The sequence below is a fragment of the Desmodus rotundus genome, chromosome 9 (genome assembly GCF_022682495.2).
Source record: "Desmodus rotundus isolate HL8 chromosome 9, HLdesRot8A.1, whole genome shotgun sequence".
NCBI classification, from domain to species: domain Eukaryota; kingdom Metazoa; phylum Chordata; class Mammalia; order Chiroptera; family Phyllostomidae; genus Desmodus; species Desmodus rotundus.
The window spans coordinates 76,567,655-76,592,859 of NC_071395.1; the positions used below are offsets into that span (position 1 = coordinate 76,567,655).

Consider the following 25,205-nt stretch of genomic DNA (forward strand, 5'->3'; position numbering starts at 1 on the left):
TACAATAAAAAATAAAAAACACCAACAGCAAGGTAGAGACCTGTGGCAAAGAACTTTCTTCGCACCCTCACTTTCTGCTGTAAAGGTCCTAGTCTGTCTAGGTAGATAATTCAGCTTAAAAAAAAAAATTATCTTGGACAGCGGCTGTCAACAGTGTAGAACTCAGAATTTGGGGTAATCTAAGGATTGTTAGTCTGGTTGTCTCAGGATGGGCTGGAGTGTTTGTGCTGCATCCCCCAAACTTAGTTTCTGCTCCTTGATTTAAATCCCCAGGGGCCACCATGCCTGAGGCAGAGAGGCTCTGTTGTGATGTTCTAGAAGAGGAACAAGTTGGGTGTGCTGAAAGTAGGGAAATGGCTAAAGCGGGCAGGCTTTAGGGTGCCCAGAAACAATCGCAAACCCGACGGGCTGCTCAGGCTTTGGCGGGGATCACCACAGTGCAGTATCAATCTCAGAAACTCTGCAAATGGGGCCAAGTTTGGAAAAGGGGTTCCTCTATCTTTGGCCTCCATCCAAAGTTTATCATTCTTCCACCCTTTGAGCTCATAGTTCACAGGAGTCAAGGCAGTTATGGAGGAGAAAGCAGAGAACACAAGAAGCCAGGGTCTGACAAAAGGCCAGCACACAACTGTCCGGGACCACGATGGAAGAAGCCTCAATTCAGTGTGGTCCAGGCGGAGCCTTATCTGGTAATCTTTTCCTAGAACTTCTCAGATAAAAATTCTTACCTGATTCAGTCAGCAAGACCTCCTTTCCTTCAGGATGGTACTTAAAACCTCCACCAAAAATGTGTGTGTATGTGCAACATACATGAGCCTCTCCTGGGGGCTCCTAACTGGAAACACTTCTCTGCTTAGTGCTGCCCTGGAGGCTGTGCAGATGGCGAAATTTCTCTTTGTGTTTTTCCTGTACCAGGAAAAAGATGCTCAAAATCTAAATCACCATTTTATTTTGCGGCAGTCACAATGGTGCCAGCCCCTGCTTTTTCCATGTCACCCTCCGTTCATTCAGGGCTCCACTGGCCTTTTCCATGTTTGAGTACCAGATGCCAAGGTCAAAGTCCATTAAGGCCTCCTGCTCCCCATTTTCTTGAGTGCAGAGCTGGGCTTATATAATCTGAGTTTTAAGAACTGATATTTGTCCCTTAATTAGAGACGGCAAGGGGCACCAACAACAGTGGAGATTCCAGGGTAGGGAAAAGGGGAAGGCAGGAATCATAGAGGCTACCCCAAATTCTGTGTCCCAATTGGGGGTGGGAAGGAGGATATGGGAACCCAGGCATTTGTTGATCTTTCACTCTGCAAACTGGTCCAAGAACTTAATGTAGGCCCGACGCTGGGGTGCAGCTGCTGGAATGAAGTGGCCACCAGAGTGGGTGAGAGTGATGGATCCAGGGAACCGGCTAGCCAGTTGCATACTCTCCTGACAGGGGATGACTCGGTCAGTGTCCCCAAAAACATGGAGTGAAGGCAGTGAAAAGGGGCCCTGCAGGATGGATTCCCGGAGGCCAAGGCCCCGAGGACAGAAACCAGATACCAGGATGATAAACCTTGGCAAGGGGAAGCGGGGATCACCTGCTTGGCCGAGGGCACACACAAAGGCTGCTAGCGCAGCCCCCTGGCTGAAACCAAGGAGCCCATCGAAAGGTCCCATTGTGTTCAGTGCCTGTGCCACCGTTCCCAGGGATTCCTCCAGACCTCTGCACACTGTGGGCTCTTTTAGTGCGAAGAAAACGTCTGTCTCCTGTTCTGAAAACCACCAGCCTCGAAGCTGCTCCTCCGGAGGGCAGGGCTCTACAGCGATATGGGAGATAGAAAGGGGTTAGGGCAAAGGGGAATGCAGGGGGAAGGAAAGTAGAGAGGTTTGGGAATGACAGAGAGGCGGCTAAGGAGAGAGAACGAAGTCTGGGGAAAGCGAGGTTGGGAACTGAATGGCATGGAGGGGTGGTGATGCGGAACAAGTCAAGGTGGAAACCTGGGAGCCTGGGGTGGCAGAAATGACGGGTGTGGGCAGAATGAACTGGGAGGGTGGGAGGAATGAGTGAGGATACAGGGTGCGGGGGTGCTCAGGGTGTTATGGAGACGAGGCAAGATGGAGAAGACTCGTATCGCATTTCCGGGACACGACTAGTCTCACCGGACTCCGGCAAGGGGCCCGTTGTGTTCACGATCGGGTGCGGACCACTGAGGCACACGAGCTCGGCGCGGCCCCGCAGCGCCTTCCTTAGCGCTCCGGTCTTCTCGCGGAAGCCCCGCTCGCTCTGCCGGAAGCCGGCCAAGCACAACACTCGCAGAGGTCGCTGCGCCGCCATTGCGCTAGGCAGCGCTCCAGAAAGCACGGAAGCGGCCTTTCCCCGAGCGGAAGTTGAATTACGCGAGGGGGCGGGACCAAATGCCAGCACCACCCTGAAGGCGGACCTCAGAGCGAGCAGGCGTTCCCATGACCACGCGGAAGGTTAAGGCGCAGCCAAGTAGGGCGGATACCTGATACTCAGGAGTGTCTCATTGAGCAAGTGGCACCACCTTCTCATCTCCGCAGCTGCAACCCTCGCAAGTCACGTCTGGAGAAGGGCGCAAGGGCCCCTCCTGCACCTGAGGTCGCACACTTCGGTCAGGGTCGGGCTTCTACGGCAACCTCCATCCCTCTCACGCATTTCCCGTAGCGGCCGCGTGGCGGCGGCCACAGCTCGCGTCGCTAGGGAGCTACCTCTCCTCCCTATTTGGGAGTCCCTGCCTACCTTCCCCAGCGCAGGCCCGCGCGGGGCCTGGGCGGGCTGGTCCCGTCTGTGGTTCACTGTCCATGGACCCAACGAGCTGCCGGCATAAAAGTCCATGGGGTAGGGCTGCTGCCAGGAAATGTCCCTCAGGGCCACCGCTGCCTAAGGGAGGAAAACCGGACAGTAACATTTGCCAATATTTTTCTGCACAGGATTATTTAATCCAGTCCTCAGAAGGGCCCTCGAAGGCCCTATTCTCCACATACCACAGAGAAAATGTCAGGTTCAAAGAGGTTAAGAGACTTGCCCAAGGCCACTTGGCTAGGAAGTGGCTCAGCTGTAACTAAGTGCTGCCCACCCACCCCATTCCACTTTAGATCCCAGAACCAGGTACAAAGCCCACTCTCAACTGTTGGTGTTACCTCATAGGGTGTCAGCAGCGGCTTGGGGAAGGCTGTGCCCCAGTCAATGGAGAGGCGTGGGCATGCCACCTGTACCCACCTGTGAAGGGAAGTCAGATCAGACTTAAGGGAGGACTTCACCCTCTCCTGGACAGCAAGCTGAAGAACATGACTGTGTCCGCAACACACCCAGTGAATGCTTACTATGAATTCTAAAGTAAAGGCTGTAACTTACTGCTGTTTAGAATAACACTACAGTGTTGCTTGTCTTCTGTTTTCTCCACTGACTACACGCTTTCAGAGGGCAGGGCCTGGGCAGCTCCTTTGTGACAGTATCCCCAGAATCAAATTTAGTGTCTGGTACAACACAGGTGCCAACCCCCCCCCCCCCATCTCACACGGAACCACTCTGACGTTGCAGTTGCCTACGAGCTCCAAGACAGACAGAATAAGTGTGACCCAGCCCCTGCTGGATGAGTGTTCTGTAAACCTCACAAGTTCATGATCATGGAAGCAATTCCCGTTGACTCCAGCCTTCGATATGTGCTGGGCGGGAACCAGCTTCTACACTTTCTTAGCCAGCCATTGCTAGGTGGGTAAGGTGGGGAAACTTACACATCTACCTGAGGAAGCAGGCTAAGCTTGCTGGGGAAGATCTCCGACAGCAGCAGCCTCACAAAGGGAAGTCCCGAGGCTTGGAGCCTAGATTCCAGGTGCTGTTGGTAGAGGGAGGGAGAGGAAGGCGGAGTTGGAGTCACCACGACCAAGCTACCAAGGCTAAGTTCCTCAGCCTGTTGACATTTCCTGCTGGGCTTCCCAGTCAATCCCCTCCTCCAAAAGCTGTCCCAAGCCCTCTGACCTCCAGAATCTTGGGGCTGCCCTGGCGGCCCAAAGTGCCAAGGATAAGGCCCCAGGATTTAGCTGAACGGGCAGTGGCTATGGCTTCTTGGCGGTTAGTCTGCATTTGCTGATGATCATAGTGCTCTCTGGATAGGACTTTGCTGTAGGGGTTATATCTGGAAAAAAAGCTGTCAGGGTCATGGTGACGGCCACTCGTGGGACTCAGGCTGTACACACAGCCCCCTGACTCAGCCCCTTGGTCTCCTGAACCTTAGGCTCTATGCAGGTAATCAGGAACACAGGCAAGAGTGTGGACTGTCGTTGGGAAGATCAGTCCCACAGCTGGAGCAGGCAAGAGTGGAAGAGGGTTTTAGGGTGTCTGTGTGAATCCCAGGGGACGGGTGGGTGCTCTGCAACAGCAGCCCTTGGTTCGATATCCAGATTCAGGACCCAAGTACCTCAGATCTTTAAGGCTGGGGGCCATGAAGTGGCCAGAGAATGAGGAGGTTTGGGCTGATTGAGGGCCTCAGTGGCAGAGAGTCCCACCCTCTCCCTAGCTGGTTAGACCAGCTCCGCCCCTACCGGTAAGCAGGGACATTGGGGTTGGCAATCATGACAGACTCCAGATGGAAGCGGCCATCTCCAAGATATCTGCAGGGGGTTAGAAAGGAGGTGGTAAGTGTGGGAGGGGCAGCAGGAGAAGCAGGCACTGGCTCGGGGTTCAGAGGACTGAGTTCTTGGCTGGCTGTGCTACCAACTGTGTGTGAACTGGGACAAGTCATTTCACCTCCTGAGGTCTTGGTTTTCTCACACGGTAAACTTGGTAAAACAAGGAGTTTGAATGGGATTACCATAAATCCCCTCCAGTTATGCAGAATCTAAGAATGCTCCCATCCCCCAACCTTCTGGGGGAGGAGTAAAGGCATATCTGAGGCCAGATAAGGCCACTCCAGGCCGTGGAGACCCTAACTTGGACGTGGGGGGACAGATTTTCCTTCGCTCAATACAGACAAGGGCAGTCGTCAGTCATCTATGCTGCCAATGAGGTTTCAGGGAATACACTGGCTACTCTCTGTCCTAACTACCTCTTGGGTCCAGTTACTGAGTTGTGACAATAGCTACTGTTTATTGGACTTCTGCCTTCTGTGCGCTGGCCTAGGCTAAGCGCCTGGCATGTGTGACTTCATTCAGTCCTATCAAATAACCCACCAAGCCACCTACAGTGATCCCATTTTACAAGATACAACTGAGGTTCAGGGATGTTAAGAAACTTGCCCAAGTCACAACTATTAAGCACTATATCTGGGACTCAACACTAGGCCTAACTCCCGGAAGGCTGTACCCAGCATGCCCTGGGAGAAGCTACCTCTAACAGCACCCTCCCAGAAGATGAAGAGGCCAGAGCATGGAAGACAATCTGCCACAGCAGCTCCTCCTCTGGGGAACCACACCGAGTTTTGATGAATGGCTAACACTTGGGGTGTCCCTCCCTCCAACACACACATCGCAGCCCCCAAGGGTAGGCATCTGAAAGCTCAGTTATGCAGGCACAGGCACAAGGGAAATGTCGCTGGGGAAGCGGGACTGCCAGGTCAGGGCTGGGGACAGCCCTGATGTGGGCCTGTCCATGGGCAGCGGTGTCTGTGTGGGCACAGCAAGGCCTGTGGGCACCAGCATCTGCAACACAGGTGCCAAAAAGTGGGGCTCAGTCAGGGGAGTGCCCCTGCCTTCTTTCCTGCCATTAGCTGGGAACGGGGCTCCCCTCTCCAGTCCCAGCTGGGAGCTGTCGGCTCTGAGGCTGGCTGCATTCACACAACATTAAGCATTTCCATTACCTAAAATAATTAGGCGGCAGGAGACACGCTGCTCCTGCTTGTTAGCTGTCCGGATGCTAAATTAATGGGGCTGCAGCCTGGGTGTGCCCATCCATCTTCTCCAATTATATTCCCACCATTTCTAGCCCACCTTCAGCCCCCTATCAGGCTCTCTGACTCCCGCCTCACCCTGGGCACAGCCTTCTGGATGGTGGACAGAGCACTGGAGAAGGAAACAGAACCTGAAAACCTGTTCGGTCTCCATCTTGCAGGGTGACCTTGAGCAAATGCTTAAGGAGTTTTAGACTCCGAGGGTACATTTCTTACATCTCTACAACCAGCACCCCCATTTTTCACTTACACAACAGCCTCTGCCTCTCTGGGCAGGTAGGGGGATGTGCAGCCCAGAATCTCTCCAGGGGACAGGGGCTTGCACTGTGGGACACTCACACGATACTCAGCTTTCAGCTCCTGGGCAACTGCCTGTAGGGAAAACAGGAGAAGGAAAGCGAGTGGATGTGGGGCGGGGGAGAGCTAGGGCCAGAGGACCAGCCTACAGCACAGGGAGGGGATCCGGAAATAGCAGGCAGACTGGCTGCTGTCTGCCCACGTACCTGTAAGGCCGACACAAACTGTATGGTGCTGACCAGGGCGAGGGCACTGGCTGGGGGAAAGGTGAGGCGGATAGAGTCCAGCAGGTGGGCAGTGTCTATCCGGATGTCCACAAAGACATACAGCACCCGAAAGTCTTGGGCAGAGGTGTCCATGGGAACTGGGAGGAGGGAAGAGTTCAGGAGACTTTGTTTTGGAAGGCAGGAGGGGCAGAGGGCCTGGCCTAGGTCAAGGTCTCTGAGCAGCCAGGACCAGTGGCTTCAGGCTAGGGGTAGAAGGAAGTGGTGGTGGGGGCGGTGGGAGGTCACAGGTCCCTTAGAAGCTCCTTCTCTGTCACTTGGCTGGGGGCCCAGTCTGCTACTCCACCAACAGTCTTTCAAACACCCGCATCTGGGACAGTAGCATGGTTTCCAAGGCAACCAAATCCAAAGGAAAGAGAAGGAAGGCTGAGACCATCCCAGAAACCAGGAGGGACCTCATGCCCACGAGCAGGACAAGGCACTGTGATGAGGACCAGCGTGCAGTCCTGCCTCCCTACCAGCCCTGCCAGGGTCCAGGGGTCCTGGTCCACCATACCCAGGCAGCTGTGGCCATAGTGCACCAGGAAGTCAGCTCCCAGGGCCCTTGCAGTAAAGTCATCCACACAGCAAGCCCCATAGGTCACATCACCCATCACCATCACTTCGGCCTCCGTGAACCTGTGGGGGCAACAGTGGCATAGTGACACAAGGAGTGAGGTGAAAGAGCGACCTCACCCTGGGGAGGTACCTCGGGTCCCAGCTCCTGTCCCCCTACCTCTCCAACCCCTTGGGTAGGCTGCTACCACTTCTGCCAACAAAGAGGAGGAGGGGCCCAGCTGCCACCTCCTCCAGCCCTGGCAGCAGCTCTTGAACCAGAGGATGGTCTCCGTAGCACCCTGATTCCTCTGCTCAGGCTCAGACTGCAAGAGGAACCCCCAAATCTCTGACTGGTGTTCACGGGGTCAAACACAGACCCCCAATGGCCTGACTCATCCCACCCAGAGCAGTGAGCATGCACACAAGTGCAAAGGCGCCTGCTCCATGCGCTGGCACTGTGGGGCATGTGGGCATGCATGCGTGGGCAGGACGGCCTCCCTGATGCCCAGACCCCCACTACCTCCTCACCCTTAGTCAGGGCCCTCTGTGCCCAGGATGGGGGCACCCATGCAGTTCCCCCACAGCACATGGCACCGCCCACACACCTCATGCGTCAGGAACAGTAGGCTCTGGCCAGCACATTGCCGTGGGATCTGCTGCCAGGCCTGAATCACTGTGGGATGGGGGTGGGTGGGGAAGACCCCTCACCCCCTGAACCTACTTCAGGAACGGAGCATAGGACCAGCTCTTCCCTGAGAGACCCACCCCTCCGGCATGTATCCCATTTCAGTGACTGGGGTCTCCCCTTGCCTCTCCTGGGAGTATCGTGGGGAAAGCTGAACTGCTGCCAGTCACCCCTCACCCCCTCCTCCCCCATCCCCAAATTAGGTTGCACAGAAGATTATTCAACTCCTTAGAATGCAGCCCAGGCATCTGAGTCAGCCTGAGTACTTAATTTTTTATAGATTAAAATGTATGCAAATTGGCCCAAGCCCCAGAGAGCATCCCTAAGGGGCAAGAGGGTGGGAACAGGAAGTGAGCCTGTGGCAGCAGGACCACGAGCAGGGTGGGGGCAGGGCAGCAGCAGGGAAGTGGGAGGTTCCCATCTTGAGATGACCTCCCCTTTCTCCATTCCCTCTCCCCGTTCCTGTGATGGAACCAGATGGCTGAGCACTCACTCCCACCCCCCAAGGATGGCTCATTGTATTGAAGAAACTTAGACAAGGGGGTAGATGAACTGAATACCATCTCCAAGGCACTTCTCCCCTGCCAAACCCCTCCTTGCCCTACTCCCCAAGATGTGCCAGGAAAAAAAGGTTCCCCTTAGCCAGACCTGCACTGACTGACTACTCAGCCCGTTCCAGGGTCAGTTCTGAGAATTCCTAGGTTCCTCCTCAGGGCCCACCACCTGCTTGCGCTATCTTAATTTTGGGGTTTTTCCCCCTTTTTGTGTGTATGGTTGAAGGCAGAGGTCCAGAAGGAAAGAATGAGGTCAACAGGCAAAGCAGTAATGGGCATGGGATCTCGGCCCAGCTCCCTCTCCAGTGCCCCAAGCCTCTCACCTTTCCAAGATGTCCACAATGGTGCAGGCGAAGAGGAGGAGGCCTTCAGGCATCTGCAAGGCCACTGCAAGACAAGGCAGAGACAGGAGAGCAGGGGGATGGGAAGAGGCCGGAATGGGGTCACTGCCCCTAATTGGCCAGGCAACCTCTCCACCCCCACCCCAGCTCAAAGCTTGGGGGCTCACCTTTCTTGGCCTGGGCCTGCTGGATCCTCCAGATGGTCTTGGGGATCTCAAAGTTGTAGTTGGAAGGCAGGACTTGAATGGCTGCCTGCAGCTGGGGGTTGTTCAGGATCTCAGGGGGGATCTGATGGGCCAAGCGGCCCCGAGGGGCTCGACCTAGATGAACATTGAGACCCCAGTCAGTACCTGGCCGAAACCACAGCCACGCCCAGCTGAACTACTAGCTCTACCCCTGTTTCAGTCCCAGATCCCAGCTGTGTTGGGGCTTGGCCCTGCCAGCTTCCCCACTGAGTTCATCCTGAAGCTGGAAAGAAAACTCATTAAGCCAGGAAGAAACCTGCACAATTAATTTCCATGTTGTGAGATTATTGGAAATGAAAGACTTGTGCCCATGAATGGGGCATGGTTCACCCCTTACCTCGGGGCAGCAGAAGTGACACCAGCACACTGAATTGAGGAGCAAATGGAAAACAAATCTATCCTTGATAGCGAACAGTCCTGAAGAAAAACCATGAGTCAAGGCAGCCCAGGTATTCTGGGAGAATGTCCCTCCTCCCCCTACCTGGGAACACCTTGAAGTTCTGAGATCCTGGATAAGAGATCAGCAAACTGTTCTAAGTGCTAATTTTAAAGACTGCCTTTCTTACTTGAGTACACTGATGATGTCTACACTGCTTACTTCCTGCACTCTCCCTTCTTCTCATTTAAAAAGGAAATAAACACCAAACACTTAACTGATTTAAGTTCCCTAGTCCTATCGTTCCACCCCGCCTCCTACCCCAGTGAGGATGGGAAGAACAGTCTAGTCAGACTATGGGCAAATAGGTAAGAACAGAAAAGTGGCCTCAACCTTTAGGGGGCGGTAGTGTAATCGGGGCAAATGTAGGTATGTAAGTAATTACAACCTCTTGATTAAAGTTTTTTTAATCCTCAGCCAAGGATATGTTTATTGATTTTAGAGGAAGGAAGAGAGAGAAACATTGATGTGAGAGAGAAACATTGATCCGTTGCCTCCTGTACACGCCCCAACTGAGGATAGAACCCACAATCTAGGTCTGTGTCCTGACGGGGGATCGAACCCACAACCTTATGGTGTATGAGATGAAGCTCCAACCAAGCCACCTGGCCAGGACCCCAGTTACCTCTTTAGGAGCCAGACAGTTTGGGAATGTGGCAAGAAATTAATTGACTCAATGAATATTGATTGAACCTGTACTATGTGCCAGTAACTTCTGCTAGCGCCCCTAACTATGACAGGCAGAATCCTCCCAGACCTGATCCTTCACCTTGAGTGTGTGTGTGTTGGGGGTGGGTGGAGCAGTGGTGGCGATGTTGCAGTGGAGAACTAGCATGGCCAGCTGGGAACCTGAAACCAGATTTGTATGTTACCACTGCTATGGTTTTGTTCAGCTGTTTCAAAGACCTTGCAACAACCAGCCCAGTGTCTCTGGGCCCCTCACAGAAGCTGCACAGAAGCTGCTCTCACAGGTCTACGTCCCTTGCGGGTGCTGTACTATCCGGTAGTCTTGGCAGCTCAATTTGTCCCAAGGGTCAGTAGGTGCCTCCTTCTTTATCACGTGGCTAAATCTTCTGTTTACATGAGTGTTCCCCGGAAGACAGTGAAGTTCCCAAGGGCAAGGCTGTAGTCTAGTCCCCCCGCACCTTGCATAGGCCTGGTATTCACTGCGCTCTCAGAAAGTGCCTGGTGATTAAAACCACTTGCCCCTTCCCTGAAAGCACTCCCAGCGAGCCCACTGTGGAATGCCCGCTGCAAAGCTCCTGGCTCCTTCCCTCCCAGTCGGGACCGTCTTTCCCGTGAGTGTTCACGCGTCTGTCGGCCGGCCAAGGCGGGGGACAGCGTTTCCGGCTTAAGGACTTCAAGTTCCTAGAAGGGGCTGCTCACGATCGTGCCGTCAGTCTACAAAAGGAAGACCGGTCCCCCAGGCTCCGGTGACAGCCGCTCAGGGCGAGGGACCGCGGGGCCTTCCAGGTCTGGCGGAGAAAGGGGGCTGGACCTGTCTCTGAGTTGGGGGCCCTACCCCGAGATGCAAGGTCCAGAGGCCGCTGCGTTGTAGCACCCACCTCTGCCAGGGCCGCTTCGGCCGCCCGGCTCCGCCGCCTCGGATGCAACCAGCGCCGCCATTACCGGCCTGCCCACGTGGGAACCAAAAAGACAGCCCTAGAAGAACGCGGAGAGCGCAGCCATAGCAGTCGCTCGCGGAAGCGCCAGCGAGGGGCGGGGACAGTGAAGGAGAGAAAGGGGCGGGGCTATTGTGGGCCAATCTCAGCCCGCAAGGTCGGGACTCGCGACAGCCCCTAGTCGTCCCGGGCTACCGCGGTGACACTCTCCCGGAGACCGTGTCCCCTCCTCCTTCCCGCTGACCCGAACGTGGCACTCCCAGACCAGAGCTCCCCCACCTGCCCACGCCCTGCCGGACTGCTGCGGGCTGAGTCCTGTGATTGGAGACACCTCCAGGTCTTTCTGCTCCGCCCCCCACCTCCCCTACCGGTAAAAGCAGTGGATGCGTGTGGGTGGGGCCACATTCCCTACCTCCGCGAACCCCAAGGCCGCACACGACGGAACTCCGCGCCCAGCTCCAGATTGAGTCTTGAGCGCCGCTGTGACCTCGTCACCTTTCAAACCCACAGTGTGGAAGGTTCACATGTGGAGAACTGCTACCAGGGGAAGGTCCTGCGCTTGAGGGTGCTTTCCTGTGAACAAGGGGCAGTCCAAGGACGCAGACTCCCTAAACCTTCAGGATCCTGGCCAACGTTTGCCCTGCCTAGGCTGCCCCTCAGGCCTAGGATAGACTTTCTCCCGCTTAGTGGCCTGAGATCCTGGGATCCCAAAGGAAAAGCAGAGCAGCCAGTGAGACAGCCTTGACCTTTGGAAGATCAAATTACTTTCAGGACTGGCCTTCAGCAAGGTCTGCCCCATAGAGCAATGGTTCCACAGGGCCGTTTGCCCACCCAGCCTTCTGGCACCATCTTCCCCTCTCTGCAGTGGTGATGTGAGCACAGCTGGCCCTTTAAGACAGCTCTGTGGCCTCAGGCTCCCCTGGAGGCCCTCTCAGCTTGGAAACTCCTAATTAAGGTGCAGAGAGAAGTGAAAAACAAGCAACTGGGGACTGGGAGACTGGCCCTACCTAGGAGGCTGTCCAGAGAGGAGTGAGGGATGGCTGGGCAGGGAGGGAGCAGCCAAGGGGAGGACCAGAAGGGGTCAGTGCTGTTCCTTGGGCCACCGACTCATGCTCCTAAAACAGTCACAACTTTGAACAGGAATGTGGCCAACATGGGTCCCAGGAACACACCTCTCCCCTTCAGGCAAGTTCAGCCTGGACTTTCCCATCTTCCCCCAGTTTCTCTGGATCCCCAGGGATGTAAATTCTAAGGATCCCCTGAGTCCAGCTCCTCCCACTTCACAACATGAAAGTCCACCTGTGGGCAGCTTTAGCTCTGGCTGCAGTTATAAGTTCCAAGGGGGAAGAGACTGGCTCCAGCAGAGCAGTGACTGCTCCTTAGCAGACACCCTACCCCTTAGGGCTTTTCAGAGGTAGAGGTGGGGCCTGTTGATGATGGAAGGCCCCCCATCCTCTTATAGCAGCTTCTGTGCTAAATGAGCTTCCCTGGCCCCCATGAGTAAACCAGATGATGTTTGGGAGAACTAGACATCAAAGACAGATGGGAGCGTGTCCCCTAAGACCCTGCAGTGCAAAACGTTGGGGCTGCTATTGAACTTGGTCCAAGAACACCTCCATCTGTCTGTGGGGGTCTCCCTGCCTGAGTTACTCAGCAGTCTGAGTAATTACTGCCTGACAAGAAGGTGGGCAGAGTGCACCCCCACGTTATACCACAACACCCGCCTACAGTCACCCCCACCCCAGCCCTCCTGAAGCTGAAATAACTCTGCTTCTCACACTCACGCCCAGCTCCAGCCAACTTTGCCTAAGATGCTGGAGTTTGTGGGGCAGGGACACATGGGGTGGTGGCAGGAGGAGTAACACACCCCGATTCAGGCTGACAGTTTGGCCCTGATCTTCTGAGCAAGTGGTTCAACCTCCACGGACCTCAGTTTACTCGCGGAGGGCCTCTGCAAGTTCGCAGTGTGGCTGAGTTCAGCTGCAGTGTCAGCCCCGCACAGCTTAGGCAGGGTGTGGGTCAGTCCAACCCCGCAGCTGGTCAAGGCTGAGAGAAAGGATGCCTCACATCCTGTTCCCAGCCCAAGATGGGTCAATCTTTTTAATCTTCAGAACAAGGTTACTTCCTCACCTTCAAGCACTTGCACATTCTCTCCTGCCTGACGTGGCCTTCTCCTCCTCAGCCTGTTGAACACAACCCTCAGGACCTAGCCAAACAGCACCTCTTCTGTGACACCTTTCTTGGTGGTCCTTCACCCCCCTACAGAGCTAGCAGGGACCTCTCTCACACTTTGTATCTCCTCCTGTAATGCTCTAAGATGGCTTGTGGGTCTTCCTCCCCCAAGCTTCTGGAAACCCAAGTCTATACAGTCAGCTCACACTCGGGCTTCAGGGCAGCAAATGCATGTGTGAGTGAGTGAATGATGCCAGCCTTTCTGACCTTCCCATCATGCCAAGTTTTCATCCAACGAATCACACAACTCATTCACTTCAATTATATCTCTGCTTAGATGCCACCTGCTCCGAGAGCTTTCCCTGGCTCCCTCACATCAGCTCCAGAATAATAGTTTTTCTTTCAAGCACCATCTCATCTAGGCTTTCCCCATTAGGTTCCTATTAGACTAGAAACGCCACAAAGGCAGGGACCGTATCTTTTTCATTGGCCGAAGTCCCAAGGATAGTAGTACCCTGCACATGATAGGCTCTCAATAAATGTGTGTTGAACGAGTGCTTTAGCCCACTCGTTTTCCTCTTCCAGGACCCGTCCATCTGAGGCCAGTAGGGGGTGCCGGCCTCCACCCAGGATCTTGGCTAGCCCGACCCTTACCAACGCTCAGCGCTGCCTGCCCCCTGCGGGACCTACTTTCTAGGCGGTGCCTCTTCCATTTCCTACGAAGCCCCGGGTGGGGTCTGTATAGTTCAAGGGAAATCAGAGGGCCCCCTAGGCGGAAATAACCCACCTGAGCCCCACCTTGGTTCTTCTGTGTAGGGTTTGCAACTGGGCTTCCTAGAATGCTTGCCGCGAGGTCTAGAGCCGCCTGGGGGCACGCCACACCTCCCCAAAAGAATAATGTGCTGGGACTCAGGGTCCGAGGCGGCAGGGTCCGCCGGAGGCGTCCCGGGCTGGGAGGAGCCGTCCAAAGAGGAGATGGGCAGGGGCACGGACTTGTGATCGAGGGCTCTGGGCCGCGGTCGTCTCGTCCCAGCCGGTCGGCGGAGTGCACGCTTCCAGCCGCCTGGCTGGGTGACCTCCATCCGCGAAGGGCGAACGCGCGGGGGTTGGGCTGCGGGTGCGAGCTCTGGGGATCCCACTGGGCCCGGGAGGGGCTTTCGAGTGTTCAGAAGACCGGCAGAGGGGCTGGGGCAGGTACTTGGACGGACGCGGGTGAAGGAACGTCTCCGGGGGCGGGCGCAGCGAAAACACCTTGGGAGGCGGCGCCGCACGGCTGAGCGCCGCTGCCCTGGGAATAGGACGGCACTCGGCACCGCGAGCTGAGAGCACTTTCATAAATTTTGTATGGGAGGCGCTCCGTGAGCGGGGGCGGGGAGCGGAGCGAGGCGGAGGGAGCTAGCAAGCGAGGGAAGGAGGGAGGGAGGAGGAGAGGTGGGGGAAGCTGGGGGGAGGAAGGGAGGCGCCCCGCTCCGCCGAACACTCGGTCCTGCAAACGCGCGCCGGGCGCTTTCCCCGGAGCTCCGCGTTGCATGCGAGCGCCCTTTTGCAGCAGCCGCGGCGGCGGCGGCCCGAGGGGGCGGAAAGGAGGGGGCCGCGACCAGGGGGCGGCGTCCCCCCTCAAAACCGCCAGCAAAGTGCTCTGGGCTGCAGAAGCAGGCCGCCGGCTTCGCGGAGCAAGACGCTCGTCCCGGAGCTGAGCGACAGGGCTGCCGGGCAGCGTCGCGGTTGCTGGTGGGCGCCGGTGCCCTCTGAGCGGGGCTAAAGCTCACCATGCCCCTGCGGGGCCGGAACGCCGGGCACAAGCGGATCCCCGGCTTGCCCCCGCCTCGACGCGCTCGGATTAGCTGCAGCCAGCGCCCAAGGATTTGAATCCAGACCCCGGGGGGGAGCGCGCCCAGGCCGACCTCGGAGTGGCGGACCCTCGGCCAACATGCTTCGCAAAGGTGAGTTGGAGCCGCAGGGGCAAGTTGGAGTTGGATGCGCACGGGGCAGAGCCGCGAGCCTTGGAACTACCTGAGAGCTGCCTGGTGCCGGGGGCTCCGGCCCGGAAGGAGCCCCTGGCGGGTTGGAGGGCTTTGCGGGGACGCACCACCGGGGGATGGCTACTGGAGCTCAGCCCTGGCCGGTGGCTGGTTGCGAGACCCGGGATTTGCCCCGTGGATCAAGCGACCAGGCCTAGGAATCAGGCTCGGCGAGGTCATTTCGAGACCATTTTGAGTTGTCCGGTGATGGAAAGGGAGCTGGCCTCCTGGGACCTTTGCTTTGCCATTACAAAGTTTTGCACTTGCAGGCTCAGTCCCCTGCGCGGGCACACGTCGCCGGCTTCTGCTGCTTTGTGGGGGCCGCGTCCAACCCGCGCTCCAGCGCAGCCATAGGTCAGTCACCAAGCAGCCCGGGCGCTCATTGCGCGCCCTAGCTTCCCAGGTGGGGCCCGGACGCCGGCACCTTCCTTGCAGCCCAGCTTTGGTCTCCAGGCTCCGGGCATCCACCGGTCGAGGGCGATGGCTAGCGCCTAATGTCCGCTTCCTCAAACTTTCTCTATGCCTGGAGTGGAGAGATGAGGGAAGGCGGATGCCGTGCTGGCTGCGTGCGCTGCCTGTGCCAGGCTGAACTTGAGATCTGGCTCTTTGACCACTATCCTCCGGCAGCCCGGCTCATCGCCGAGCGCTGCAAAGTTGGCGCGGGCGCTGGGGGAATCCCGCCGCGCCCCCACGTGGCTGCCGCGCGGGGAGCGGGTAGTGGGGCCCAGGGAGGGCAGGTGACCGTACTCTTGGCTCGTGGGCCCCACTACCCGCCGCCCCGACTTCTGAGTTTGCCTCTTTCCCCTCCCAAGTCTGGGTGGGCTTCCACTGCCCGGCGGGATCCGCCCCTCCTCCGGGTCTCTGGCCGGGGCCGGGAGGCTGGCCAGCCACGGCGCCTGCGGCGGGCAGTCCAGGCCCTGCGGAAACCGACTGAAGCGGGAGCTCAGGTAGCGGAGGGGCCTGATCCCTGCGCTCCGCGCTCTAGCCTTAATCCGCCCCTGTTTCCATGGCAACAGGCCGAGTTGTCGTAAGCACAGGATTCTGACCTCACAGTAGGATGGAGAAGGAGAAAACCGGTAGGGGGAGGTGGCCCGAGGAGGGGGAAGCAAGCCTGAAGGTAGGCGGAGAGGAGCGGATGTGGGGGTGCTGGGAGAGACCCCATAAGTAGGTCAGACAGGTGGGGTAAGAAATCACACCTTCGCTAGGAGCTGTAAAGTCTGTGTGATGGTCCCCCCTTGCGCAGGCTGACCCAGGATCCTGGGTTACCCCTGTCATGTCAATACTCACAAACTTGTGTGTGGCTTGTGCCCTCCACGTGGGTCGGCCGGTGCAGTACCCGGGAAATGATGACATAACCACCTTTCAGCGTGGTGTGGGGAAAGTCTCTCTGCGGGTTGGAGAAAACACTTCACTGATACACTCCAGTTCCTTGTCCCTGCAGAAAGAGACTAAAAGTCCTCTCAGCAACCAGTGTGCTGGCCAGAGTGTCTGCACAGAGGAGGTGCTTGTTACAGAGGATCTGAGAAACTTGGGCCTGAAGCGTGCAAACTTGCCCCAATGGAGAAGGCTTCCCAGGCAGTTTTAAAAGGCCGCCATGTCTGGCTGCAGGTCTGTGATGGAGATAGTGGAGAGGACTTAACATCTCATTTTCCTTTAGTTTTTTTTTTTTGGTCTTTTGGCAGTTTGCAGTTAGAAATGAGCCATGAAGCAGCCCACACACTTTGTTTAGATGATTTAGGTGCCCAGGGAGGCTTGAGCAGCCTCCAGGAGCCTTTCCCCCATCCTCGCTAGCCAGAGGCCCAGCTTGGGATGAGCCCAGTGCATTCTGGGGGCTGCTCCCTGGGGGAGCCTCTTACCCTGCTCAAGAGGTGGCCCTGGAGGCTTGGCAGTCGTGTGTTTTCTGCTAAGGCTACTTTTCCCTTCCTGCACAGCTTGGTTGGTGGGAGACCTTCTACCAACGAGGAGGTTTTCACCTGGATTGGCCTGAGGGAAATAAAATGGAGAAGGCTCTGCTCTGTGCCCATGAGCCTGCTGCTGGGACATTGGGTGGCAAAGGACTTTTATTTTGGTTCTTTCCTGGGCAGTTTTTGCCCACAGCCCCAGCTCTGATCCCTAGGACTTGTCTGTCTCACACACGTGCAGGACGCTCAGTTTCTCAGTGTGGGTTCTAGGTACGTGCCCAAAGCCAAAGGTGTACCTGAAGCTAATGGCAAGGGAGGTGGCCGTGGACATTTCTGCTTCTGGAATTGTTCCTAAGGGCTCCAACAAACACCGTTATAAGGTGGATTGCAATTTCCCTGTCTATCAGGTGCAGGTGCCACAGAGGGTCCTGGTCCTGAGGGAGTTTCACAGTTCAATTATGATTTGGAAAAGGGTTTGAAAGGTGAAAACAAAAATTAACCCTCCCTAGGTCCTGGGGGAAGGCCTTACCTTTCTGCAAAGCGCAGGGCTCATGGCCTTGACAATGGAGCGCTTTGTGGAGTTAGGAGGCTCAGTGGTCTGAAGCCTCAGAGGAGGAAGAAGGTGAGAGTAGGCATTGGGCCATGAGGGTCATCTCTCCAATTTCTGGTTGTCCTATTACAGCTAGTGAGGTGTTGTCCCCTGGCAGGACACTTTAGGGGGTGCTGCCTTGCATCTCTTAAGGAACGGACTCTGCCGGGCATAGCCCCACCTTGGTGAACCAGAGAGCACCCCGGGTGGGTCTTGCTGCTGACAGTGCTGGTAGCTAGAGGCTTCAGCAGCTGTCCTGCCAGCTTCCCGTACCCCGGCCTGCCCTGGCACAGCCAGAGGCATGAAAAGCAAACCTCTGGTCCGAGATGAGAGGCCCCACGCCACCCGGTACCACCAGGAAGTAAGGGCAGCTTGCTGAGGATTTTGCTTAGCCAGATGTGGCCTGCTTAAGGTCAGAATGTATGGTTTCCATTTTTAGAGCTATAAAAACAGAATGCAAATCAACAGCCTCTGGGCTAATACAGAACCTTAAAGTTTTTGTCTTGTTAAGCAAAGAAATAGAGTGCCAAGTAGGCTTTGTTAAGTGGCAGTCTAATTAATAATTTAAAATCTTGTAGCTGTCTTTCATTAGAATTTATCTGTATATCAACCACAAAATCAGTCAAACACACTCATTTATAAGTTAATGCCACCCCTGAATAATTCAGCAAGAGCTAGATTAAGGCCTGCAACCCAGTAAGATGCATTTTGTCCTTTTGGTTTCCATAGCCAGATGGGCTGGCCTAGTGGCCAGATTGGGTTTCCTTTGTGGGAAGAAGGGAAGGCACCGGGGCGGGGGCGGGGGGACCAGACGGTGGAGCTGTCAGATGCTCTGTTGTTTGGAATCCAGAGGTTCCCTTGACAGCCAGAGAGTTGCTGTGTGACCAGGTATGAGCGGGCTCTGTCTCTTGGAGCTATTGGTGACATGGCCCACTCCAGCCCCAGTGGAGAGGGGAAGGGAGTAGTGTTCTAGGGACAGGCAGCTAAGACACTCCTCCTTCTGCTACAGAGGAGGTGTAGCTGGGACAGCAAGAGCCCTGCTTGATGGGGTTGAGGTATGAGGCTTCTTAGCCAAATGCAGGTGCAAAAGGAATTTCAGTCTTCCCAGACCAACTCTGTCCCACTCAAGGAATGCAGCCAAGGTCATCAAAACAGCTTCTTTAATTGGGAGCTTCTGGGCTGCTTCTTTCCTCAAAGCTCCTGGTCCTTATGCCAGAAAAGAGAAGCCAAGAGGAGGAATTTTCGGGGAGCACCAGGACACCTCAAGAGAAAGGAGAGGCAGAGCGAGTTGGTAATAACTGAAGTCCACGTGTGCATTTTCTTACCGTAGCCAGAATAAAGACGAGGAAAGCAGTGCGGTGTCCCCACGTGAGCTGAGACAGCGTAGGGACATGTTGTTTTGCTTCAGTTCCTGTCATGCCAACACCTTGCTGCAGTTCACAGGTCCATTTTCTGCAGAGAAACTGCAGAACCCAAACTCCCCGCACGGCTACAGAAGGGACCAAATCCCAGAGTGTCTGTCTGTGTCACAGGTTGTCAACCCTGAGCCCTCGGCGGGGGGGGGCAGGTAGATACCTGGCGCAGATAGTGGACTTGATGCCAGGAGAGGTTCTTGGCCAAGTTTGAAAAGAGGAAATCTCATTAGGAAAAGGAAAAGGAAAAGGAAAGGGTAGGTGTTTGCCCTCTGACCTGTGGCAGAAGTGACAGCAGATGGGACCTAGCAGGGAGACTTGTGGGGTGAATCCAAGTCCAAGCTTTGGAGTCAGGGCCCGAAAAGGACAGAGCAGAAGTTCACTTGCTGGGGATGAGAAGGAGGGGCAGGCACCATGAAGGATGTCAAGAACGGATCTGTTTGGTACCATCTGCAGCAAAGTAGTGGTTAAGGTTAAAGCAGAGAGGAGATGACAGGGAGGGAACAGATGGCCGAGGAAGCAAAATAGCTGGCGAAACAGGAACAGAGCCTCCAGGGACAGCAGAAGGCAGGACCTCTGCGCAGAGTGCCGGAAGCAGCCCTTTTTTAGGGGTACGCTGGCCAGACCACCCTGGGTAGAAGTGAGTTAGAGAGAGGAGTGGGGCGGGGACTTCAGGGTGAGGGCTCCTTGGAGCTGGCTAGGGGGCCCAGGAGCAGGGACCTCCTCAGATGTCATTGACGTGGGACAGGAGGCACAGCTGACTTGGTGTCCATCGCCAGCGTGAGGCAGGGCCTCCCTGGGACTCACAGCACCCCTGGCCAAGCCTGCTGGGAGGAGGTGCGGGTGCTAGCTGGCAACAGGGGCAGCAGGGCCTGGACCCTCCTTCCCAACCTGCCGTGGGTCTGCTTCTGCCAGTCCCTGTCGACGAGCTGACAGTAACTGCTTATAGCTACTGATGGGACAAGCTGAGTGCACTCCACACCTTACCTCGTGCCCTCTCCTCGGTCACTCTTCCAGATCAGTCTGCGCTTGTCCCTGCTATACGGGTAAGAAACTCAGACCCGGATAAATGAAGTCTCTTGCTCTGGGTCACTCAGCTGGCACACTGTTGACTCAGAGTGCAGTCCCAGCGCCGTCTGCTACCACACTCTCGGCCTCTCTCAGCCTCTGCGCTCCACCGTCTCACGTGCCCATCTGCCTTGATTTATGTGACATTTGTGTTGCAGAGTGCTGGGTACTGCGGAATCATTTGTATCTTGTTACAGAGCTCCCTGGTAGTTCCCCTGCACTCCCCTCCTGGGTTTTCTCCAGGAGTGTCTCCAGCTGGGACCTGGGGCTTCTGGGACCCTGAGCCACTGTCTCACATGTCTTTCCTACTCCGTCCTCCTTTATGTCTGGGTAGACACGCCCATCACCTGCTGTCTCCTGCTTTGGTTTCTTCACTGTACACAGAGGTGGGCCGGTGGGCCAGTACCGGTCTGTCTGCTTTCATGCACTTGAGAAAGGCCTGGCCATGGTTTATTTGGGAGGTGGGCCCTCAGCATACATTGCTCTCCCCAGATTCTATTCCGGACTGATCTGGTGGGTTTGCTAACAGCGATATCCCAGACTGGTTGGTGGTTGACTGGGGAGCAACGGCCCCAGAGCACCCCGGCCCAGGTGGGTGGCTGTTGGCACTCCAGATGAGGTAGGGCCCCCACCCTGTACTTGCCCCTCCTCCTCCTCCTCCTCCTCTGAGTGCTGGTCACTCCTGGGGAGCTTCCCCACGGCCCAGCCCTGGCCTGTTAGTGGGATGGTACCTGCAGAACTTAGAGCTGGGCTCCAGGAAGGACTTCTGCCCCTTTCCCGCCGTGGGTGTGTTCCCGAGAGGCCAATTCCTGTGAGGCCTTTCTTCCTGTGCTTTTGGGGGGAAAAGAAGAAGAAGAAGAAGAAGAAGAAGAAGAAGTAGTAAGGGAAAGAGTTTAGCTGATCTCAGGACATAGAAGAGCAGACCCCCATCTTTGAGTGAGGAGCCCCCCTCCACCACAGTGAGGCAGGGTGTCTGATCGGACAGATTCCGTGGGTGCTCCTGAGTCTAATCAGCCAACCAACTTGGGGTCCGAAACTGCAGACAGCCCCTGCTAACCGATGCAGTGCTAGCACAGCAAGCGGGTCGGCACAGCACTCCGTGTGTGTGCAGAACTGCACCTGGTGAGCCCTGGCCAGTGTGGCTCCGTTGGTTGAGTGTCGACTCTGGAAGCAAAAGGTAACTGGTTTGATTCCCGGTCAGGGTACATGCCTGGGTTGTGGACCAGGCCCTCAGTTGGGGCATGATTGATCGGTGTTTTTCTCTCACATTGATCTTTCTCTCCCTCTTTTTATTTCTCCCTTCCCCTCTCTCTAAATAAACAAATAAAATCTTTAATAAAAAAAGAAGAGAAAAGAAAAGAAAGAAACACCTGGTGAGTTCACAACAGGCTCCGGGAGTGTGCGTGCCCGAGGTCTGAGGCAGAGTGGAGCACCCGAGGGCACGCTCCTGGCCTGCTGGCCTTGGAGGCCACATAGGCACTCACCCCCCGGTCCAGCCTGGCATCGGTGCCATGGGTGGGCTGGCGAGCCGCTCAGAGGGGGTCCCCAGGAGTGGGCAGGCCAGCATTGCGTGTGCCACATGTGAACAAAGACTTGAGCGGCCGTGTGACTGGTCCATGCAGGGGTGGGTGGGCATGACTCATTAGGTATCTGCTACCAGACAAACCACAGCCCCTGGGGATGGGGCCCACTGGCAGCTTCCTGGGCCGATTCGAGAGGCCAGCAGCACCGTGGTTGGGGTGCGTCTGTGGGAAATGGAGCAGAAGTCTTCCCAGGTCAGGGGAAGAGCTGGGCTCTCAGCTCTCAGCCCACGGAGGTGGTGTGAAAGTTTGCTTCTGTCTCTAAAACTCTCCTAGTGGAGCTTGCCCTCTCTCTGTCTCTCTCTCTCTCTCTCTCTCTCTCTGGGCACCTGAGCCAACACATAGTGAAGGGGCCCTTACATATGCTTCTATAGAGAGATTCATGAGGCCCTCGGGGGAAAATTGGCATTCTTCGTACAATGATTTATTTATAGGGCGATTGGATGATGGGGGTATGGAGGCTAAGTTGCCTCCATTAGTGAGAAACACACAAGGCAGGAAGCCTTGCTCTGCATTTGACATTTAGTGAGGCGACTCCTACCAGGGAGCTGCCTTTTCTTTTAGAAGGTTTGCCTTTAATGTTCTATTCATGGGCTTGTCTGAGCAGGCTGGGGGAAGGAAGGAGCCTGTGGTGTGGGGGCTTCGAGGCTGGGGCTGCCCAGCCTTGGGAGGCAGGGCCCAGGCAGGTCACGCAGTGGCCAGTGTAGGGCAGCCTGGGCAGGCCCAACGCGGGGGAGAGCAGCTCTGCCCCTGTGCCTCGGGCAGCCTGTCACCCGCCGGCCGCCTCTCTCCTTGGCATGCGCTGCGGGCACCATGCCGTGTGTGTTTACTCTCCTGTCTGTCTCTGTCTTCACTGGCCACTGAGCTCTGCGACCTTGGCTTTGGCCTGGCCATAGCCCTATTCTCCCGGAGGACTCTGGGACTGTGGAAAGAACACCAAACTTGGAGCCCTGGGGCTGTGTTTGGTTCCATCTCGGCGGCTGACTCACTAGACCCTGGCCATGTTTCTGCCTCTCTGGCCTCAGTTTCCCCATCTGTAATATGGCAGGATGAATGGTTTTCCAAATGTTTTTCAGCAGTAGAAGAGTTTCTTCAAATGATATCCAGAGTCAGAGCCCAGAATATAAAACGGATAAGCGCAGAGCTGGGACAAGGGGCCTCCTCCTCTGGCCTCACTGCCACCCAGCACCCTCCCCTGTGGTCCCTCCCAGCAGGACAATGCACCCAGGAAGGACACTGGGTGTGATGTGTGTTGTGTGCTAACAAAGAGGACACTGCCCTGTCCCCAGGACCTGGGTTTGAGCTCTCTCCTGCAGTGGGGGTAGGTGGCTTCCTCCTCTCCGCTTGGACACCTTGTGACCATTAGCTGTCTGGGAGAAACTGTCTGTACTTGGAGTCTCCTTGCCCCCCGCCACACACATACTCCTCAGCTCAGACTTCCAGCTGTCTCCTCCATCACTCCGCTGTCACCGCTCTGGCTTGATGTTGACCTTACCAGACATTTTCCTTGTCTCCCCTGACCTTCTGGTGGCATTTGACTCTGTCGGCCACAGTTTCCCCTTGGCTCCCCTGCCAGCAGCTCCCTGGGCTTCCTCTTACTTCTTGGGCTGCTGCTCCCCAGCCTTTATGCTGGTTTCACCTCCTCTTGCCGTCCTTCAAACGCGGCGCCCTCCTGGGCAGTGCCCAGGCACCCTCCTGCCCATGCAGCGCTGGGGGGGGTTGGCACACTCTGGCTGCAGCGCCCATTTGCTAGCTCCCCCCACATCCCATCTCCAGGGGAGATGTTGCTTCTGATGTCCAGAGCCGCCATTCCAGATGACCCCTGATGCTCCCAGAGCTAATCGCACACTTGCTCCTTCCCCATTTCCCCCGTCTCTGGCTCTGGCACCATCATCCTCCCAGCCACCCTCAGCACCCAAACTGGATGCTGAAATGAGCTCCACCCGCCCCCTCAGTAGTCCACCCGGAAGTGCTGAGTTCTCCCTCCGTGTCCTTCACGTCTCCTCTGTCGGCCTCTACCCTAGTCCTGTCTTCTCCCAGCCATCTCAGCAGCCTGCCTGCCTGCCTGCTTCTATGCTTGCCTTCACCCAAGCCGGCCTTTCCATTGTGGCCAGATTCTGCGATGCTATACAAGCATGTTTCTTGCCGGAAAACCTTCAGTGATTCCTTTTTCTTTGGAGGATAGTCCAGACTTCCTGGCTTGGCTATCAAGTCTCTCCCCTTTGCCCCACCTGCAGCTCCACTCTCCCCTCTCCCCACCGCCCACTTTGAACTCTGAGGCCCAGGTCTAATGACTTCTTTCAGTTCGACTGCATCATGCTCTCTCTGCTGTAAGGCTTTGCACAAGCAATTTACTCTGCTGAAGACACCCTTTGCCTTCACTCCTGTGCTTCAGGACCCAGCTTACACTCCACTGCCTGTGGGAAACCTCCCTGCACCTTCTGGACTAGGGGAGCCGTCCTGAAATCGCCATAACACCCTTTGCTTTCCCGTCATTGCACTCAACCAATTTTATTGCAGTTACTTTTGTATCATTTGTCTTCCCCACTGTTTGGCAAGTTCCACGAGGAGACAGACTCTTTACCTGTTGCCCCTCCAGACCTGCTCTCCGCCCTTCTCCTGCTGTCTGCCTCGGGATGTCAGCTTGTCCAGCTCCAACAGTGGGCTCCCATGCCCTCTCACTTGCAGCTGGGTTCAGCCAGTGGTGAGTCGCCATGGCCCCCACACCCCTCCGCCTGCACCCAGAGTTTCTCCCAGAAGTACAGCCTGAGACAAGGATTCAAAGGCCAGTCTTTGGGAGGCGCCTGAAGAAATGCCAGTAGGCGAGTGGGGAACTGAGAAAGAGAAGGGAAGGAGCCAATAATGGGCGCTTGTCGGGCCTATTACCACCTGGGCAGCCGGAACTTCACCCTCGGGGAAACTTCAGGACAGTCTAGAACAGGCACCTCAAAGTTAGCTCACCCAAAGGGCAGGGGTATTTTTACACACCTCCCACCCGGCCTTGGCTGAGTGCTGTGCCTCTGGGGCGATGAATTCCCAGGCACTTTTGGCCTGCTCTGTGGGTGAGCAGAGTAGGCTCTGCTGCTAGAGAAAGCCCTCAGGCAAAGAAATGCAGGTTTTGGCAGTTGGAAGTCAGGCTGGTGTTTGCTGAAATGGTAAAAGCAAGGGATAGGCAGGCCCTCACAGCATCTGCTATAGGGCTCCTGCCAGCAGATCTCAGCAGCTCTGTCTCCAGGTTCAGTGAGAGCTCCTTCCCCTGGCTCAGCCCCGGCTGCAGGGGAGGGGGTGGAGGGGGGTTAAAAAAACATTCTCTCTTAGGGTTTTCACAACCCTTGTTCTCACCTTTATTATGTACTCACCAAACTATGCAATCCGAGAGTGCTCTCTGTTTTCTTATCGAGACCCGACTAAAACAGCATCCTGAACAAAATAAAATGTAGCCATAATGTAGACATTGAGTAGATAGTGTTGAATCAACAACTAATGTCATATCTTCATGAGTGATGAGAAATGTTGATTGAATGTGCATTTAAGTTGGAACCCAAGAAACTTACTACCAAAACCTAATTTTTAAATTTT

The 25,205-nt window shown here is 56.0% G+C and overlaps 3 protein-coding genes across 4 annotated transcripts in view; 1 reads left to right on the forward strand and 2 right to left on the reverse strand.

Annotated features, from left to right (window-relative positions):
• Positions 1-932: 932 nt before the first annotated feature.
• On the reverse strand, positions 933-2,451 carry OVCA2 (OVCA2 serine hydrolase domain containing). Its single transcript, XM_024565015.3, has 2 exons — positions 2,137-2,451; positions 933-1,793 (listed from the first exon to the last, which is right to left on the reverse strand). Exons 1-2 carry the CDS (start codon positions 2,309-2,311, stop codon positions 1,294-1,296), a joined length of 675 nt encoding a protein of 224 aa, XP_024420783.2. The 5' UTR covers positions 2,312-2,451; the 3' UTR covers positions 933-1,293.
• On the reverse strand, positions 1,657-13,964 carry DPH1 (diphthamide biosynthesis 1). 2 transcript variants are annotated; one of them, XM_024565014.3, is made up of 15 exons: positions 13,854-13,964; positions 11,296-11,456; positions 10,827-10,923; positions 8,748-8,900; positions 8,563-8,626; positions 6,960-7,081; positions 6,386-6,543; positions 6,133-6,254; positions 4,540-4,608; positions 3,977-4,133; positions 3,733-3,833; positions 3,139-3,217; positions 2,738-2,878; positions 2,484-2,591; positions 1,657-1,793 (listed from the first exon to the last, which is right to left on the reverse strand). In XM_024565014.3, exons 3-14 carry the CDS (start codon positions 10,885-10,887, stop codon positions 2,502-2,504), a joined length of 1,317 nt encoding a protein of 438 aa, XP_024420782.2. In that variant the 5' UTR covers positions 10,888-10,923; positions 11,296-11,456; positions 13,854-13,964; the 3' UTR covers positions 1,657-1,793; positions 2,484-2,501. The 2 variants fall into 2 exon arrangements, with proteins under 2 accessions (XP_024420782.2, XP_053766762.1); XM_053910787.2 differs by lacking the exons at positions 10,827-10,923; positions 11,296-11,456; positions 13,854-13,964 and adding an exon at positions 9,163-10,806.
• A 214-nt stretch (positions 13,965-14,178) lies between these two features.
• RTN4RL1 (reticulon 4 receptor like 1) overlaps positions 14,179-25,205 on the forward strand; it is a 67,925-nt gene continuing 56,898 nt past the window's right edge. Inside the window, exon 1 of the mRNA XM_053910786.1 lies at positions 14,179-14,998. Coding sequence (XP_053766761.1) covers positions 14,986-14,998 — 13 coding nt within the window. The 5' untranslated portion in view covers positions 14,179-14,985. The remainder of the gene's footprint in view (positions 14,999-25,205) is intronic.